The sequence below is a fragment of the Carassius auratus genome, chromosome 40, assembly GCF_003368295.1.
Source record: "Carassius auratus strain Wakin chromosome 40, ASM336829v1, whole genome shotgun sequence".
In the NCBI taxonomy this organism is placed as follows: Eukaryota; Metazoa; Chordata; class Actinopteri; order Cypriniformes; family Cyprinidae; genus Carassius; species Carassius auratus.
The window spans coordinates 5,750,815-5,767,143 of record NC_039282.1 but is presented as its reverse complement, the minus strand read 5'-3'; the positions used below and the strand labels follow the sequence as shown (position 1 = coordinate 5,767,143).

The 16,329-nt window shown below is 37.1% G+C and overlaps 1 protein-coding gene across 2 annotated transcripts in view; it reads left to right on the top strand.

Moving 5' to 3' along the window:
- The window catches only part of LOC113058368 (rho GTPase-activating protein 32-like), a 31,168-nt gene that overhangs the window by 11,195 nt on the left and 3,644 nt on the right, over positions 1-16,329 (top strand). Inside the window, exons 3-21 of one of the 2 annotated variants that reach the window (XM_026226203.1) lie at positions 1,170-1,257; positions 1,353-1,447; positions 1,536-1,620; positions 8,390-8,476; positions 9,617-9,754; positions 10,762-10,854; positions 11,328-11,450; positions 11,538-11,615; positions 11,978-12,059; positions 12,409-12,558; positions 12,653-12,755; positions 13,203-13,347; positions 13,426-13,508; positions 13,872-13,979; positions 14,067-14,212; positions 14,326-14,527; positions 14,627-14,772; positions 15,210-15,284; positions 15,577-16,227. In XM_026226203.1, the coding sequence (XP_026081988.1) occupies positions 1,170-1,257; positions 1,353-1,447; positions 1,536-1,620; positions 8,390-8,476; positions 9,617-9,754; positions 10,762-10,854; positions 11,328-11,450; positions 11,538-11,615; positions 11,978-12,059; positions 12,409-12,558; positions 12,653-12,755; positions 13,203-13,347; positions 13,426-13,508; positions 13,872-13,979; positions 14,067-14,212; positions 14,326-14,527; positions 14,627-14,772; positions 15,210-15,284; positions 15,577-16,227 (2,678 nt within the window). Of the gene's footprint in view, positions 1-1,169; positions 1,258-1,352; positions 1,448-1,535; positions 1,621-6,273; positions 6,707-8,389; positions 8,477-9,616; positions 9,755-10,761; positions 10,855-11,327; positions 11,451-11,537; positions 11,616-11,977; positions 12,060-12,408; positions 12,559-12,652; positions 12,756-13,202; positions 13,348-13,425; positions 13,509-13,871; positions 13,980-14,066; positions 14,213-14,325; positions 14,528-14,626; positions 14,773-15,209; positions 15,285-15,576; positions 16,228-16,329 lie in introns of those variants that run through there. The other variant, XM_026226204.1, reaches the window with a different exon arrangement.

The window sequence follows — 16,329 nt, the reverse complement described above, 5'->3', positions numbered from 1 at the left end:
AATTTTACAACAGAATACACTAACTTTTATTAACGAAAAAATGTAAACTATCCACCAAATTATCATCAGTTTTGTAAGTTAACAACGATGCCACCTTAGTAAATTAGTCAAATATTAAACTGGGTTATTGCCTTCATAACATATTTTAATATAAATAATGTAGGAAAAACGTTAAAACAGAAATAATAAAGATGTAAACTTCATCTCTCATTCAAACTCGCTTGCTCCCGCTCTCGCGTTCCAGCTCGACGCTACCCGCATTGGATTGTGGGAAATAGTGCTTCAGCGAGTGTACATTGGTTGTACACTCGAAATCAGAATGAATTGTGGGTAAAAAGTAGTGGACAAATCTAGGGAATTAAGTCGTTCACCCAGAATTCGGACAGCACTACAAAATGGCTGACACCCCATAAAGTGCACTATATAGTGGATAGGGAGCGGTTTCAGACACAGCAATAGGTTCCTCAAATCTTGTCCTGGAGGGCCAGTGTCCTGCATAGTTTAGCTCCACCCCTAATCAAGCACACCTGAGCAAGCTCATCAAGGTCTTCAGGATCTCTAGAAAATCTCAGGTCGGCAAGTTCAATCAGGGTTTGAGCTAAACTCTGCAGGGCAGTGGCCCTCCTAGACCGGATTTGGGGAACATTGGTGTAGAGCTAAAAAAAAAGATAGCAATTTTCTGTTAAATCTGTCGTCTACCTAAAATCTGCAGACTGCCTTTGACTTTCTGCAACTAGTCTAGACTCCTCCAGACTGCAATTCAGGGCAAAAGCCATGTAGTGTATTCCACCCGCCTTCTTTATTTATTATTTATTTATTTTTGTGTGTGTGTGCCTGCTCCCTGTTGTATGGCTTATAGAAGATCTGGCATATAGTGTACTAGTCATGTGGCTGACTTAAGTTTGTTTTTGTTTTTTTACATGTGACAACCCCTGGTCACTAAATGATTCAGTCGATTGGAAAAGGGCAGCTCGAACATTCTGCAAAACATCTTATGTTGTGTTCTACAGAAAACTTATTTTTGGAAACTGTCCCTTTAAAACAATCCTAGCTCAGGAATTTCATTGGTGTAATTGCTTTGTGCCGAGTGATGCGATGTGGAGGTATGTATGTATGTCATAGCAGAAGCTTATTTCAACATACCCCTCTCTAATTCTCTTTTCTTTAAGGCCCCACCCAGAGGAGGATGAGGGGGAGGAAGATAGGAGCTCGCAGCCAGCAGAGACTGCAGGCTGGGAGGACGCCATTGCTGTTATGGTGTGTGTGTCTGTACTGTCTTTCTGTATGTCACGCTTCATGCATTTAGAGTGCTGCATAATCGTTTGTTTACATGTGCGTGTTCGTATACGCAGACACAAGGAGCGCCGATGGTCCCTGAACTGCCTGCCGAATCTTCTCTGCGCTCATGTGCCAGCACGGCCAGCATGAAGGTCAAGAACGTCAAAAAGTAGGCGTTTATACGTAAAGGGAAGAGTTGTGTCTCCGTTTTGTTTATTTCATACACAGAATACTGATAAGCTGTTTTTGTTTTGCAGATTGTCCCTCACCAAAGGCCATTTTCCCAGGCTGGCAGAATGTGCCCACTTCCACTATGAGATTGTTGACTTCGGCTCTGTGCAGGTGAGGCTTTTATGGTAAATGCAGTTCTGCTGAAGGCCATGATCACTCAGGGTTGACGGGGATGTGTTAATTAGGCTCTTGGCTGTGCTCTTCGTTCCACTGGTGGCAGATTATCCATCATGTTGAAATTAGGCCTGTGGTTTAAGTTACATGCAATACACATTAGTCTCTGTCAGGTTAGTTGCTATCCTGCAAGATCTTCAGACTGGAAAACATCTTGGCTAGCTGTTTGGACTTCAATGTCATTGTTGAAATGTGCATATGCTCAAACATTAATTAACCATATTTATTGTTGTCGCCTGCATTTCCTACATTTTTTTATATTTCTCTGTGTATAATGTAAGTATAACCTATCATGCTCCAAAATAGCCCAGTTTAGTTTTATATTGCCATTTTAATCTAGCATTTTTTGCTACAGTACCTTTAAGACTTATGCAAATGCTCTTTGTTATGCAAACTTGCCCATACTTTATCAGCGCAGGCCCGGATAATGTATACTTAACAGACATGTGACGATATGTAAATGTGAGCAGTAATATGTTATTAATATTAATATGATGTTCATGGTCATAGTAACCATGATGATTAATGCCATGGACTTCAATTGCCACTTCCGTTTTTATAAATGTTCTTCTACTCCTAATGTCTCTGATCAAACATCAGACTGGACTTTTCATTTCAATGCTGATGGGTTCCAGCAGAGAGCAGTAAATACCACTGAGCCCCTCCTCAGTCTTTGCTGTATGTACATTATCCTGCTCTGAGAGTCGATCATGATGTGCATCATGAGCCGTATATGGCGTCATAGATGAGGAACAGGAAGTTTGCCCTCACATCTCACGGCTCTGTGCTCTGCGCCTCTATCACGTTGCATTTTCAGCTCTCAAGGTCACACAGACTCCAGTTCTGTTAGATCACATTGAGTCTCCTGAGCTCATTACACTGACACACTGTGGCCGGGGGCTGGAGGAGTCTTGGCAATTAAGAAACTTGACGTTTCAGGAGGAATGTCTTTTAGGACTACTTCTCTTTTGTTGCCTTCAATGCTCATGTGCATTTCTAGAGTTGAACGATACTATATCAATAAACTTGTATCAGATAGCAGCAATTTCATGCCGTGGTGCCTTTTGTTTGTCCGGTGTGAATAATGATAATAATAATAATAAAAATTGTCTTATACAGTATGGACACAAGATAGAAACATGTTCTGTACTGAGGACATCTGAACAAAACTAAGTTCAAAATCATAATGCGAGTCCAAGTCCTGGTCATTATTATTAGCAACAGAATATCTTTAAAAATAAATGCAAATGAACCAATTTTGTTTAATTAGCATATTCTTTCTAATAACACAGTTTCTGTCTGTATTGGTAATTTCACTATACAAATTCCTTTTTTTTTTGTTCAATAACCTTGAATATCCTGCTAAAATATTCAGACTGTACAAAATTAGTTTTAAAATTCTGTACTTAAACACCCATTACATTGAATGTTAAATCCAATTGTATAAATGATAAATTAATAGATTATTTTACTGGAAAACAATGCAAAAATATTATTTTCCTTTATTTATTTTGGTAGATTCATTTTATTGGAAATTTATTTTTATTTGTATTTTTTATGATTTTTTTTTTTTTTATATATACGTTGTGGCGAGTGGGGCGGGGCCGAGGGATGTGGGAACGAGGAGTGAGGCCAGGTGTAGTGATTGGAAATGAGCTGCACCTGCGCCCCACCGCTGGTATCGAGTCCCACAGTAGGAGATGGAAGGATATAAAACTGGAGCGACGACCGTGAAGGACGAGAGAGAGGACCAGGCCTGGGACATTATTTTATGTTTGCTTTTTATTTTGAGCGCACCAGTCGTCCGTGAGGGGCTGGTGTGCTGTTTTGTGTTTATTTTTCAATTATTAAAGTGTTTTGATTGTGCGCCGGTTCCCGCCTCCTTCTTCCCGATGAGTATGGAGATAGTATCGTTACATACGTGTTTCAGGGTTATAATAGTTAACTACAATTTAGCATTTAGCAGATGCTCTTATCCAAAGTGCCTTACAGTACATTCAGGCTATACATTTTTTACCTATCATGTGTTCCCGGGGAATCAAACCCCCAACCTTGCGCTTGATAATTTCCTTATCAAGTGATAAGGCCAACTGAGCGACAGGAACACTAAAACTACAAAAAAGTGCTGTTTTTTTTTGTCGTCTAATACAATGCAGTTCATAAATTTTATATATATATATATATATATATATATATATATATATATATATATATATATATATATATATATATATATATATATATATATATATAATTTTTTTTTTTTTTTTTTTTTTTTTACTGTAGAGTAACCTTGTGTTTAGTCCTATAAACCTGTTCAGTCCTAGAATAGGGTACTGAGTTAACATCTCTTCAGTGGGATCTTTATGCAGACCTTTGTTGCATTCACTGAAGTTGTGTGCATGATCCTCATTCCTTGGCTCAGGATGCCTCATCCCTAATAGTGCAAAGGAAGAGATGGAGACGGAGGAAGCACTGGGCCAAATTCAGTGATGCTGTAATGAACATTTAAGTCTGTGTTTTCCACTATAAGTCGTCTCCGACAGAAGGGAGAGAGCGCTCACTCACCACCATTTCATTATGATGGACCCAATCCTGCAGGTTTCAGCAGGTTCTACAAACAGTCCTGCTAAACTGTGTGAGAAAGCGTTTCCTAAGATTGATCTTGAAATATTGCTCCTCCTGCTGTCCGAGCTTAATCCACATGGCCAATAATACTACTGGGTGAGCAACATCAAGTCAAGTTTACTAAAAACCCCCGATGAAGAGGTTTTGTAGAATATGTTGTACCTGGAACCAGATTCAGGATCTACGTTTATGTAGTCGGTCAGCGCTGGATTATGATTTATCATATTTTTGACTGAAGTGGAGCCTGATTAACTTTTTCTCTCTGAGACTTTGGGCTCATCTTAAAGACATGCAGTAAACCTGGCATGTATCTTTAGGGATAGATGCATCATGTGATTTAATTGCTGACAACCCTTGTGTAATTTACAGCACTGTAGATTAGCCGTGGCTCCAGATGGAGAGCCAACTCATGATGGCTGGGTTACTCTTTCTAGCTTTTATATAACTTGAGGAATTTCCTTCAGGTTCATTGCTACTAAAAAAGGTTGTGCTGGAATTTGTTATGCTAGTGGAATTTTAATCCACAGATTGTTGACAAAAAGCTGTGGCCGTTGACCTTTGGCATCTACTTTTTACCCATTTTTATCACAGTTGCAAGACCAGTGGCTTAGACAGGGCCTGTCATGGTAAGGTTACAAAGGGGCATTTTAACCACAACATTCAGATTTTAACGATTGTTTTGAGGCCAACTTGTGAGTATACTCCTTGAAGTTGTCAAAATAACATACTGTACACATTTACAAATCTATAGTCTTTCTCTTCTGGGAATATGAACCAAAAATATTGACGACTCATGGGAAGTTCCTGCTTGTCTAATCATAATCACACAGTGCATTTCAGAGGTTTTGGTCCGAATAACATGGGCTCATTGGGAAATTTGTATTTCTTATTTCAGTTTATTTATAACATCCAGACAACATCCAGGAAGCCTTGAAATCAATTTGTAGTAATTCTTAACCCATGATATTACAATAAACAATAATCCAAAAATATTATATATATATATATATATATATATATATATATATATATATATATATATATATATATATGTATGTTTATGTATATATATATATATATATATGTATGTTTATGTATATATATATATATATATGTATGTTTATGTATATATATATATATATATATATATATATATATATATATATATATATATATATATATGTATGTATGTTTATGTATATATATATATATATATATATATATATATATATATATATGTATGTTTATGTATATATATATATATATATATGTATGTTTATGTATATATATATATATATGTTTATGTATATATATATATATATGTATATATATATGTATGTATATGTATATATATATATATGTATGTATATGTGTGTGTGTGTGTGTATATGGTTAATATGACAAAGATGGCTTGTGCTCAAAATGCTGCAATTTATTAAATTACATAAAATGTTTTTGGAGGAAAAAATACCAGTTTGCCTGCATTCCAACTTGATTTTGTCATGATTTTTTAAAAAGGACATTTTCTTTTTTATACAGTATGTCCCACTCCCTAATTTCCTGTTTCAGTAAGAAATATATCAAAAATAAATAATAAAAAAAACCTTGTCCAAACCTTTTTTTTGTTCCTGTTAAAATGTGAAATATAAATGTTTTTATTATTGAAATCTATCAAATATATATTTTTTCTAGACAAATGAGTGTATTATTAAAATCTGTATATCATACTGAAAATATTAATAATTTTGTGTATAACAGAGCATAATAATAATACATGTCAATAATGTTAGTTTGTTTTTAAGGATATATTTAGTTACTTTTTTAAAATAAAGAAATTCACTCACTAATTATCACCACTGGATGCCTGATGTTAAAAACGCTGAACCACTAAACTACAAACAACATCAGAGATTGATGTACATGTCCTGTTCTGAGATCAGTATCTGAGAGCGCAGCTCCGTTCTGCATGGGTTCAGTGGGAGGGCCAACTTCCAGCGCAGGGAGGGGCTAAGATGGTGGAGCAAGGGGGGACCTCATGTCTATATTTGTCCTCTTCTTTTGTTGTCATGAGACACAGCATAATGCATATCCCTCTGCTGCAGGAGATGAAGAAGGGAAAAGGTCTGTGTTTCAGACAGGACATGCCTTAACTGCAGCACATTGCTGATTTTCATTCTGCTGTCTGATTTTGATGAGCTGGGCTGACTGAGCACAGGCTGCTGGTCTGTGGGGGTGTGTGTGACGGGTAACTGCGTCTGCGTGCAGCAGCCATGCACAACATCGGTAGAGAGGCTGAATAAGGAAAGGCTCAGGTGCCAGATTATAGGGAACTATCGGGTTGGATCCGTCAGAATGGGCCTGGGTGTGCTGATAAGACGAGACAGACGGAGTATCAGTGAGTATCCATCATGTTTTATTAGGAGAGGAATAATTACATCCTCTTTGAGCAAATGGAAATCCTTGGCTGCTTTGTCATGTGGCTACAGCCATGCAGTGTAGTGTAGAAAATATACACACAAGTGTGTGTATGTGTATATATATGTATACGTGTATATAGGCCTATGTGTATATATGTCTGTTACACTGAATGTCTTATTTTGTGTTATGTTGAGTTGCAGTATTTGTCTTTTTCTCTGAAGTGTTTTAGACCTTGTGTAAGATGACTCTTTTCTAGATATTTTTTTCTTGTTTTTATTTTTGTTCCTATATTAAGTATATATATATATATAAACCCTTATTGACAAATTCTGATTCAATTTATTTTTGTCACATTTAGTTTCACAGCAATCAACTTAATTTAAAATATATAATCTCTAAAAATAATCCTTAATATTTTACAGTTTTATTTATTTGTGTATTTACATGCCTAAATTATTTATACTTATTTTTACTGGAAAATAAAATAGAAAAAATATTTTTTTAAATATTTGTTTGTTTGTTTGTTTGTGATTTGTTACCAGTTCTGTTGATCCAAAATGTTCAATTCAAGCAAATGCATTAGGATGTAGAAATGCATTAATGTTTACATTGATTTAATGGACTTATGTCCAGTAATTTGTGCTTGGGTGAAAGATTTTGACAGACCTACTGCACATCAAGTGCTTATCCTGCAGTTTGTATTGCTCTACTGAACTGCAGTACTTAAGTAGGTCATTTAAGCTTGTGTAAGTTTCTTTTAGTTTTATTTTCATTTGTTTAATGCATGTTTGAAGTGGCTCAGTGTTGGATCAGCTTTTTTTTATCAGATAGGATGCAGTTCTTGTCTTTAATGCAGAGACTAATGTGTGTGTGTGTTTGTGTTTAATGATGAATGCGGAGTCTGCATTACTGAGATGATGCAGGGAAGTAAATTACAGTAGACACTACACAGGAGTTTGCATTACTGGATGTTTAATTTGAATCACATCAGCTTTTGGGCTCACAGGTTGGCTCATATTTTCAGGGACAAGTAGATGTTGTGATGTTTTATAGAGGAGGATCACATAATAATGATGTGCTCTGCCAGTAGCTGTGGAAACCTCAGAGGAAAGTCCTTCATAAAGTTGCACTGGAGCAGCTAGACCAGTGTTTTGAGAATATTCTCTGAAGTGTTGTTTTTTGAATCCAGAAAGAAGCAGACACTGTTGAGGGGTGATATACCCTTTGTCACTCATCAGGGCCTGTTGTTTCTTCAGTCTTTATAAAGCCATTGCTGCTGCACCACGTTAGGTCTTAGCCTTGAATAATTTACACTGTCTTTGCATTTTGATAAAAGTTTTTCAGTGCAGGCTGAATTTTTGGATATGAAGTGAAGAAGACAACGTTAATGCCATTTTTTTTTTTTACTTTACCATATTTAATTTTTCATATTTATCAGATTCTTTTCTTTTGATTTACATTTAAATGGCCATGTACAGTGGCCCAACAAGAGTATTTTAAGATGTTTGAATCTGTTTGAATTTTACATACATACATAACTTATAAATGATGCTACAGTTTTTCTCACAACTAACTTCACTCTTCTTTTTGCAATGACCAACTGGTCTTGAGGTGATTTTTAATAGATGTATGAAGTTATGGTTTCTGTTTCTCTCCACAGCTGTCTTTATCTGAGGATCAGAACGACCTCACACACAATGGCCTGGACTCAAAGGAGTCAGTGTATCTGGTCCAGATCTGTTGCCAGGTAAGCTTGTTTCACAGAGAAATTTTCAGAGAGAAAAAAAATAGAACCTCTGTAGGCCTTTCTGTGTGACACAGGAGAAGAAATATCATCCCAGGTTCACTGATCTGTTATGGCAACAGAGCGAAAGCTAAGCCTAGGAAAAACGGCGAAGTTATAAAAAGACCTTTAAGAGCTTCAGATCAAACAGGGAGGCCAACCGCATACAGTTTGCACAGCAATTTATCTGTTTCATGGAATGTGTCCGGGTTTAGGAAAAGACAGGATTTTAAAAGAGGATTTTGAGGCCAGGATGAAGACAAAGATGAAAATGTAAACACTTTTGGTCCTGGATTTCTTACCATACCAAAACAAAGGGGCTATTTTTTTTTTATTTTTTTTTATTTTTTTGCCTCTGGGAGGTTTTACACTTGTCCACAGAACTTCCAAAAAATCTGAATTCAAAGGCCGTTTTTGTGCTGGTAAGTGTAAGAGCTGAATGGATTTAGAAGAATCCTGCTCTGCTGTTTCTGAACCATTTGCTCTACCACTGGAGCAAATCTCATTGTTTAACAGTTGTATGAAATCTACAAACCACAGACACATAAGCTACTGAATTCAGCCTGCTTTACCAAACACTGGGGTGTTATGATGGCAGCATGAAACAATAGAAATGTATAAACCAAAAGAGAGATTATGGTTCTGCTATAGGCAAAGTGGACTTTTCCAAGTTGGTATTAGTTACATATTATTTACAAAATTGCATAAAAAAAAAAAAGATTTCTCATTACAAAATTTTTATTTTATTTTATTTGACAGAGAGGAATATTCTTATATTCCTAATTAAATAATTATATTTTAAATTTATTTTAAAATGCAGTTTATTACAGTGATGACAGAGCTGAATTTTCAGCATCATTACTCTAGTCTTCAATCCTCGCTGAATTAGTTTCTTGCAAAACAATTTTGAAGCCCCCAAAATTAGAAAAACATGGTATATTCCATAATTGTGAATTATTATTTTAAAAAGGTCACTTTTTTTTCTATTGTTATCCATTTTCAATGTTTTCTCAAGGAAATTTGACTGTCAGTCTAACTCTCTCTTCTTTATTCAGAATGACTGCTCTTCCTATTTTGACTCTTGTTGCTTTTCATGTGTCTTAGGGTCGTAAGTGGATAGTGAGGCGTTCATACGAAGAGTTTAGAGTCCTTGACAAGCATCTCCACCTCTGTATCTATGATAGAAGATTCTCTCAGCTACCTCAGCTGCCCCGTATAGACAGCCTTAAGGACAAAGCTGAGGTAGGTTCACCACACACGCGCACACACACACACGCACACACACATATATATGAGTATCTGTCTACATCTATCCTTGATGACAATCCCAGTGCAGTCAAAATTAAAAATGGTGGTCGAAAATGGAAGTGTTTGTGTAATTCATCCAAGAGTAATAAATATCTGTAAAAAAGTCTAATAAAAAAAATAAATAAATAACTATTTGCTCAATGGACTGCAACACTACCCACCCACTATTCCAGCAGCCTTTGTTCAGGAAGTATTTTTCTAATTTTTTTTTTTTTAAGTCTTAATTAAAGAATTGTAAGCCAACGATACAAACTTTAATTTAAAGCAAAATGCATATATACACAACTATATTTTTAGCACTCAATTACAATCATAAGCAATGCTTCATGAGTGCGAAGAGTTAATTTGGTGCAGTTTGCTTGTTTAAAATCTCTGATTAATGGAGATTTATTTGCAGAATCATGGGAAATGTAGTTTTTCCACCATGCATGACATCGTTAAATATTATTGAAATAATATGGACTGGTGTCTTTAATAAAAGCAGATACCATTAATTAAAAACTTCATAGCTCACCACCTGTTTTCAAAAGCTTATAATTACTAATATATGAAGAAAATAAATGGGATGTTTACTTCCGAAGGTCATCTCTTGCAATATTTGTGTGTTGTTTACTTGTTATGCCTATTAGAGTATTTTGTAGTTAGCTTAGTTACATACTAACATCTCACACATGCTTCCTGTGAAGAGATCTATTTATGTGTCACACTGTGTTGCTCATATGAAATCAGTCTTTTGAGGCTCATTTCAGTTAGGATGCTCCCTTAGAAGGTGCAGTAGTTGTCTTTGTAGGTAGCAGACAATGAGGACACTCTCTAGGCTAGGTTGGAACTAAGCTATTGTGTTGGAACAAAGGCGTCTTTCTCAAAGGGAGCACACTGAGAGCGATAAAAATGGTCTCTTTGTTCATTATCCCTGCTCTGTGTCTGTTCTTTCTCCACAGACACTTTCCCAGATGCTCACTGCATACATTTCCCGTCTTTCAGCCATCGCTGATAACAAGATCAACTGCGGGCCAGCTCTCACATGGATGGAGGTATAAATGTCACTCCTGATTTTTAACCTACACTACATCTGAAAGCTTCCTGTGGCTGCCTGCCCAAATCCTGCCTCTTAAATACAGGGGCGATTGCGAGCGAATTGGCCATGGCACGGTGTGTTTAACTTGAAGAGGCGTGTTTAACACCAACAGTGAATTGCTCACAATGTCTCATAAAACACAATCCCATTTTAAGACAGACTTCAGTCCTCAGTGTATAAAACAAGAGTTCACACCCGTTCTTTTTAATGCAGTTAGTCATTATCAAGGATGAGAGACACCTGACTTTCCTTGTCTCGACTTGCTCACTCGCATGAGATGTTTGCTTGCTCTTTCCCAGCATATTGTGCATATTTCACACTGATGTTGCCCCTTTGGAAATATGAAATCACTGCATAAGTTGATGTTTTATTGGTTGCTGATTATATGCATGTGTTCATATATTAGTTCCGTCTTTCTTCACTCTCTAGATTGATAACAAAGGGAATCACCTGCTGGTTCATGATGAATCCTCTATTAATGTTCCCGCTGTAGCTGCGGCCCATGTCATAAAGCGCTACATCGCCCAAGCAGCAGATGAACTCTCTTTTGAGGTATATGTGTTTAAATATATATTTAACATTTTGTTGCATAATATATTTGGAATTGGTATTAACTGAAGCGTAATTTCTCCTCAAAAGGTAGGAGACATAGTGTCAGTGATAGATATGCCTCCTAAAGAAGACACTGGCTGGTGGAGGGGCAAACATGGATTTCAAGTGGGTGTAGTATGCTGTGGTTTGTCATCATCTCTTTGCTATACATCTGAAACTTGTTTTTGCAGCGTTTATGTCAGATCTGTGTCAAAACATCGACTCATCACAGTCAGTGTTTCTCTGTTGCTGATAAGGGAGGAATTTTTGAGGTGATAAATGTGTCGTAAAGTAATTTCTTCTGATATGCAGGACTATAAATACTCTACTCATATATTGTGCTGTAGCAAGACTGTAAATTTTATAAACAGAGGGATTCACAGACTTGTACACAGCTGTGTCTTTAAGAGATTTCAGACGGAGTGATTATCATAATTCTTAAAATGAAATGAGATATGATATGGATTTATTTGTTTTTTCATTCAAAGGTGGGATTCTTTCCTTCTGAATGTGTGGAACTCATTAGTGAGAAAATCCCTTCAAATGTGACCAACTCTTTGGCCAAACCAGGTACACACTTTTGCCAGAATATTTAATTTCACTGCGAACATAGAGATAATTATAATACCTTATATTTCATCAGTTAGTGATGACATGATTATTATTTCATTAGTTCATTAAGATATATCATTGACTCATCAGTTGACCATTGTAATAAAAAAAAATGGATTTAAAACCTCACAAATGTTTATTTTTATAATACTAAGACTTTTGAATCTATAGCAGTTTTCTGTTTTAGTACATCATTTTTATTTAATGTCAAATGAACTCAGTTTTGGCATATTTAAAGCTACAGTTTGTTACTAGCTGGTAGCATTGATTTCAAAGTCTTGTTATTTTCATTTTCATTTGTCTGTAGTGTCTAAGAAGCACGGCAAGCTGATAACATTTCTGCGAACGTTCATGAAGTCGCGTCCCACCAAGCAGAAGCTGAAACAGCGAGGTATCCTGAAAGAGCGAGTGTTCGGCTGTGACCTTGGAGAACATTTGCTTAACTCGGGCCATGATGGTGAGGAGAGAGAGACATTAGATGATGTTTGTTTGCATCTTAATCTTTCATTGAACAGTGATGAAGTGCAGATTTAATGTTTTTGGTCCAACAGTCCCACAGGTCATCAGAAGCTGCACCGAGTTCATTGAGAGACATGGAGTCGTGGACGGAATTTACCGCTTATCTGGGATTTCGTCTAACATTCAGAAACTGAGGTGAGGTTTATTTATTTTTCAGGCCTGGAAAACTAATAGAAATCAAGGTTTGGGTTAGTATGATTTTTTTTAAAAGCTTTTAAAAGGAAGTGTCTTATGTTCACCAAGGCTGCATTTATTTGACGAAAAATAGTATTGCAATATAAAATAAAACAATTCTATTTTAATATATTTAAAAATTAATGTTATTCCTGCAATGACGAAGCTGAATGTTCAGTGTCACATGATCCTTCAGAAATCATTCTTATATGATTTGCTGCTCAAAAAAATGTATGATTATTATCAATGTTTAAAACAGGTGTTCTGCTTATATATATATATATAATATAATAAAATATGTTGGTTTAAACAAAATAAAGGTTTTAAAATATATATTTTTTTATTATTTAAAAACTAAATTTTTATATATCAAACTAAAGAAAATGCATTACTCTCTTGTGTCTACAGACATGAGTTTGACTCGGAGCACGTTCCAGATCTCACTAAGGACAGCTACATCCAGGACATACACTCAATGGGATCGTTGTGCAAACTCTACTTCCGGGAGCTGCCCAACCCACTGCTGACCTACCAGCTATATGAGAAATTTTCAGTAAGCATCCAACCACTGCTATAGTACATGGCCACATGTTTCGGAACAGAGAGGTGATGCTTTGCCATATTTTCCCAGGATGCTGTCTCAGCAGCTACTGATGAGGAGAGGCTGGTCAAAGTCCATGACGTCATACAGCAGCTGCCTCCTCCACACTACAGGTCAGATGAGCGTACAGCATCCTCTACTGGTGAAAAAGAGAAGTGCAGATTTCTCTTCATCAGATGATTACATTTGTTCTTTTGTGCTAGTTAGGGTGTTGAGTAAATGTTTGACCACCAATGTAAAAAAAATACATATTTAAAGTGATAGTTCACCAAAAAAAATTAAATTCTGTCATCAAAGAAGATATTTTGAATAATTATATTTTTTGTTCATATAATGTGGTACAATAAAAAAAAAAATACAGTCAAAGATTTAGAATGAAATGAGGGAGGTTAAGGAAATGACAACTTTTTTCTTTGGGTGAACTGTGCCTTTAATACCTAATGATATTAATGGCAATTCTTCTGCTTTATTTCCAGGACTCTTGAGTTTCTCATGAGACATTTATCACGTATGGGAACCTACAGTGCTGTCACCAACATGCACTGCAAAAACCTCGCAATTGTCTGGGCTCCAAACCTTCTCAGGTGATTTTAGTATTTCTTTAGTATTTAGTAATACCTCTTTTATTTGTCAAAAAGTTGCATTCATTCATTGTTCCTCAATTGCTGCAGGTCTAAACAGATTGAGTCGGCGTGTTTCAGCGGCACCTCTGCCTTCTTGGAAGTTCGCGTTCAGTCGGTGGTTGTTGAGTTCATCCTTAATCACGTCGACGTTCTGTTCAGTCCCAAACTCAGCACTCTGATCCGCCACAGCACAGGTGAGAAATGAAATAAGCCTCTGCGATTCTACCTCCCACCAGAAATGATTTTTAGATGAAACTCTACTAATGAGGATCTTCAATGAGCTCATAACTCTAACCTGAATCCATAGGGCACATGACTTTAGCTCGACCCAAGTCTCTACTGGTGAGCTCTCCATCCACCAAGCTGCTTTCTCTAGAGGAAGCCCAGGCCCGAACTCAAGCCCAGCTCATCTCTCCTGTGTCTCCGGACAGCAAGTACATTGATGTGGGAGAGGGGCCTGCCGCCCTGCAGGGCAAATTCCACACCGTTATAGACTTCCCTTCTGAGAGGTCTGTCAGTTTGTACTTGTTTTAGTATTGAGGTATTGCCATCTTTTAGGAAAATGCAGATGTGAAGTAGTAACTGGTAACTGTTGCTGGTAAATGCAGGAAAAAGGGCTCAACCAAGGTGAAGAAGTCTCCTGTGGGAAACTGGTTTTCCTTCTTTAATATGGGAAAGTCCTCTGCTACTGCCAAGCCCAAACTGCACCGTCACCCCAGTGAGCCCAGTGAGACGAAAACCGCTCCCCTTCCAGGTGCAGCTTTGACTCTCTTTTCAGTATCAACCTGTATTCCTTTCAAATCCTAGCGAGCTGCCTAACCTAGAGGGCATTTTAGTCATGATTTTCACACTTTACGCAATGCTCAAAAGTAATGATGGAACTGTTCATTAGAAAGAACTATTTCAAATAAGTGTATAATAATTTAGAACGTAATTTATTCCTGTGGTGGAAAAGCAGAATGTTAAGCAGTCATTACTTCAGTTTTCGGTGTCACATGATCCTTCAGAAAGAATTCTGATATGTTTATTTGGTGCTTGAGTAACAAGGCTGAAAACCGTTGTTCTGCTTAATATTATGAAATATCATTTTTCCTGATTCTTTGAAGAAAAGAAAGTTCAAAAGAACAGCATTTTTATTTGAAATAGAAATCTTTTGTGAAAAAAAAAAAAAACTCTGACTTGCTTTTATAGGCGGAAGAGGAGACAGTGGAACACTACGATCTGCTAAAAGTGAAGAATCTCTTTCCTCTTCACATAACTTTGAAGGTAAAAATCATATTTCACTTTTTTTTTCCCTTTTCCATAAAGGTGTTATATGCATTTTTTAATCCCACTCTCTACTGTCTAACACATAACACTGAAATATGCTTCCTGAGATATCACATCAGTCTGTGTTAATGTGTGTCCGGGGTTTGCTGACATGTTTTCAGTGGTGTGGTTTAGGAGAAAGAGCAATGTTACAGAACCTTTTAATACAGTTGTTTCCAGTGATTTGTCGGCTGTTTTACAGTTTTTCTATATATTCATCCATGGGCTGATCTCTGATGTTTTGTCTCAGGTGGATCAAATATCTATCGTCCACGTCGACCGCTCTCCACCAGTGATGCTTTATCAGTCTCCTTCAGCGAGGAGCTGCTGGACAGCAGATTGACTGGAGACTCCCGGTCCAGTCTCAAAGACCACAAGAAGGACACGGTTTCCTCTTCCTCTTGTGTGCCAGCTCTAATATCTCCACCCCACCCTGCAGCAGATTCTCAGTTTCTAGGCATAGCCTCCTTAGACATAGACCCACTGGCCTTTCAGTCCACGCAGCTGCTTGATCCCACTCCATCTGAAAGTAAGAAAAGAGCCAGTCACAAGAAGGTGGGAGGCAGCCACATTGAGTCCAAGACTTCTGACAAAGTCACAAGTCCCTCCCAGCCACCTGATCTTATCCCGCAGCGCTCTGAAGATGCAAATCACAAACCCTCTGAAGTGCCAGTCACCTCAAGTAATCTGGAACTGAGCAATTCTAAGACTGGCCATGAGAGCACCGCAAAGAGCTCCGGAGCAAAGAATAGTACCGTGTCCTGTCCTTCTGACATCATGTCCCTTGTGAAAAAGCCCAGTGTGTCCACAAAAGGTGGTGAAGGGCATCGGCGTTCTGCAAGCTTTTGCAAAGCAGAAAGTAGATCCGCAGATGTCAAGCAGCACAGAAGAGCAGACTCGGGTCAGAACCATTTTTGTGTTCATACATATAATGAAATTATCCAGATATTTGTATAAAGAAACACATGTTCCACTACAAGTGCCATCCACAGAAATGGCCTTA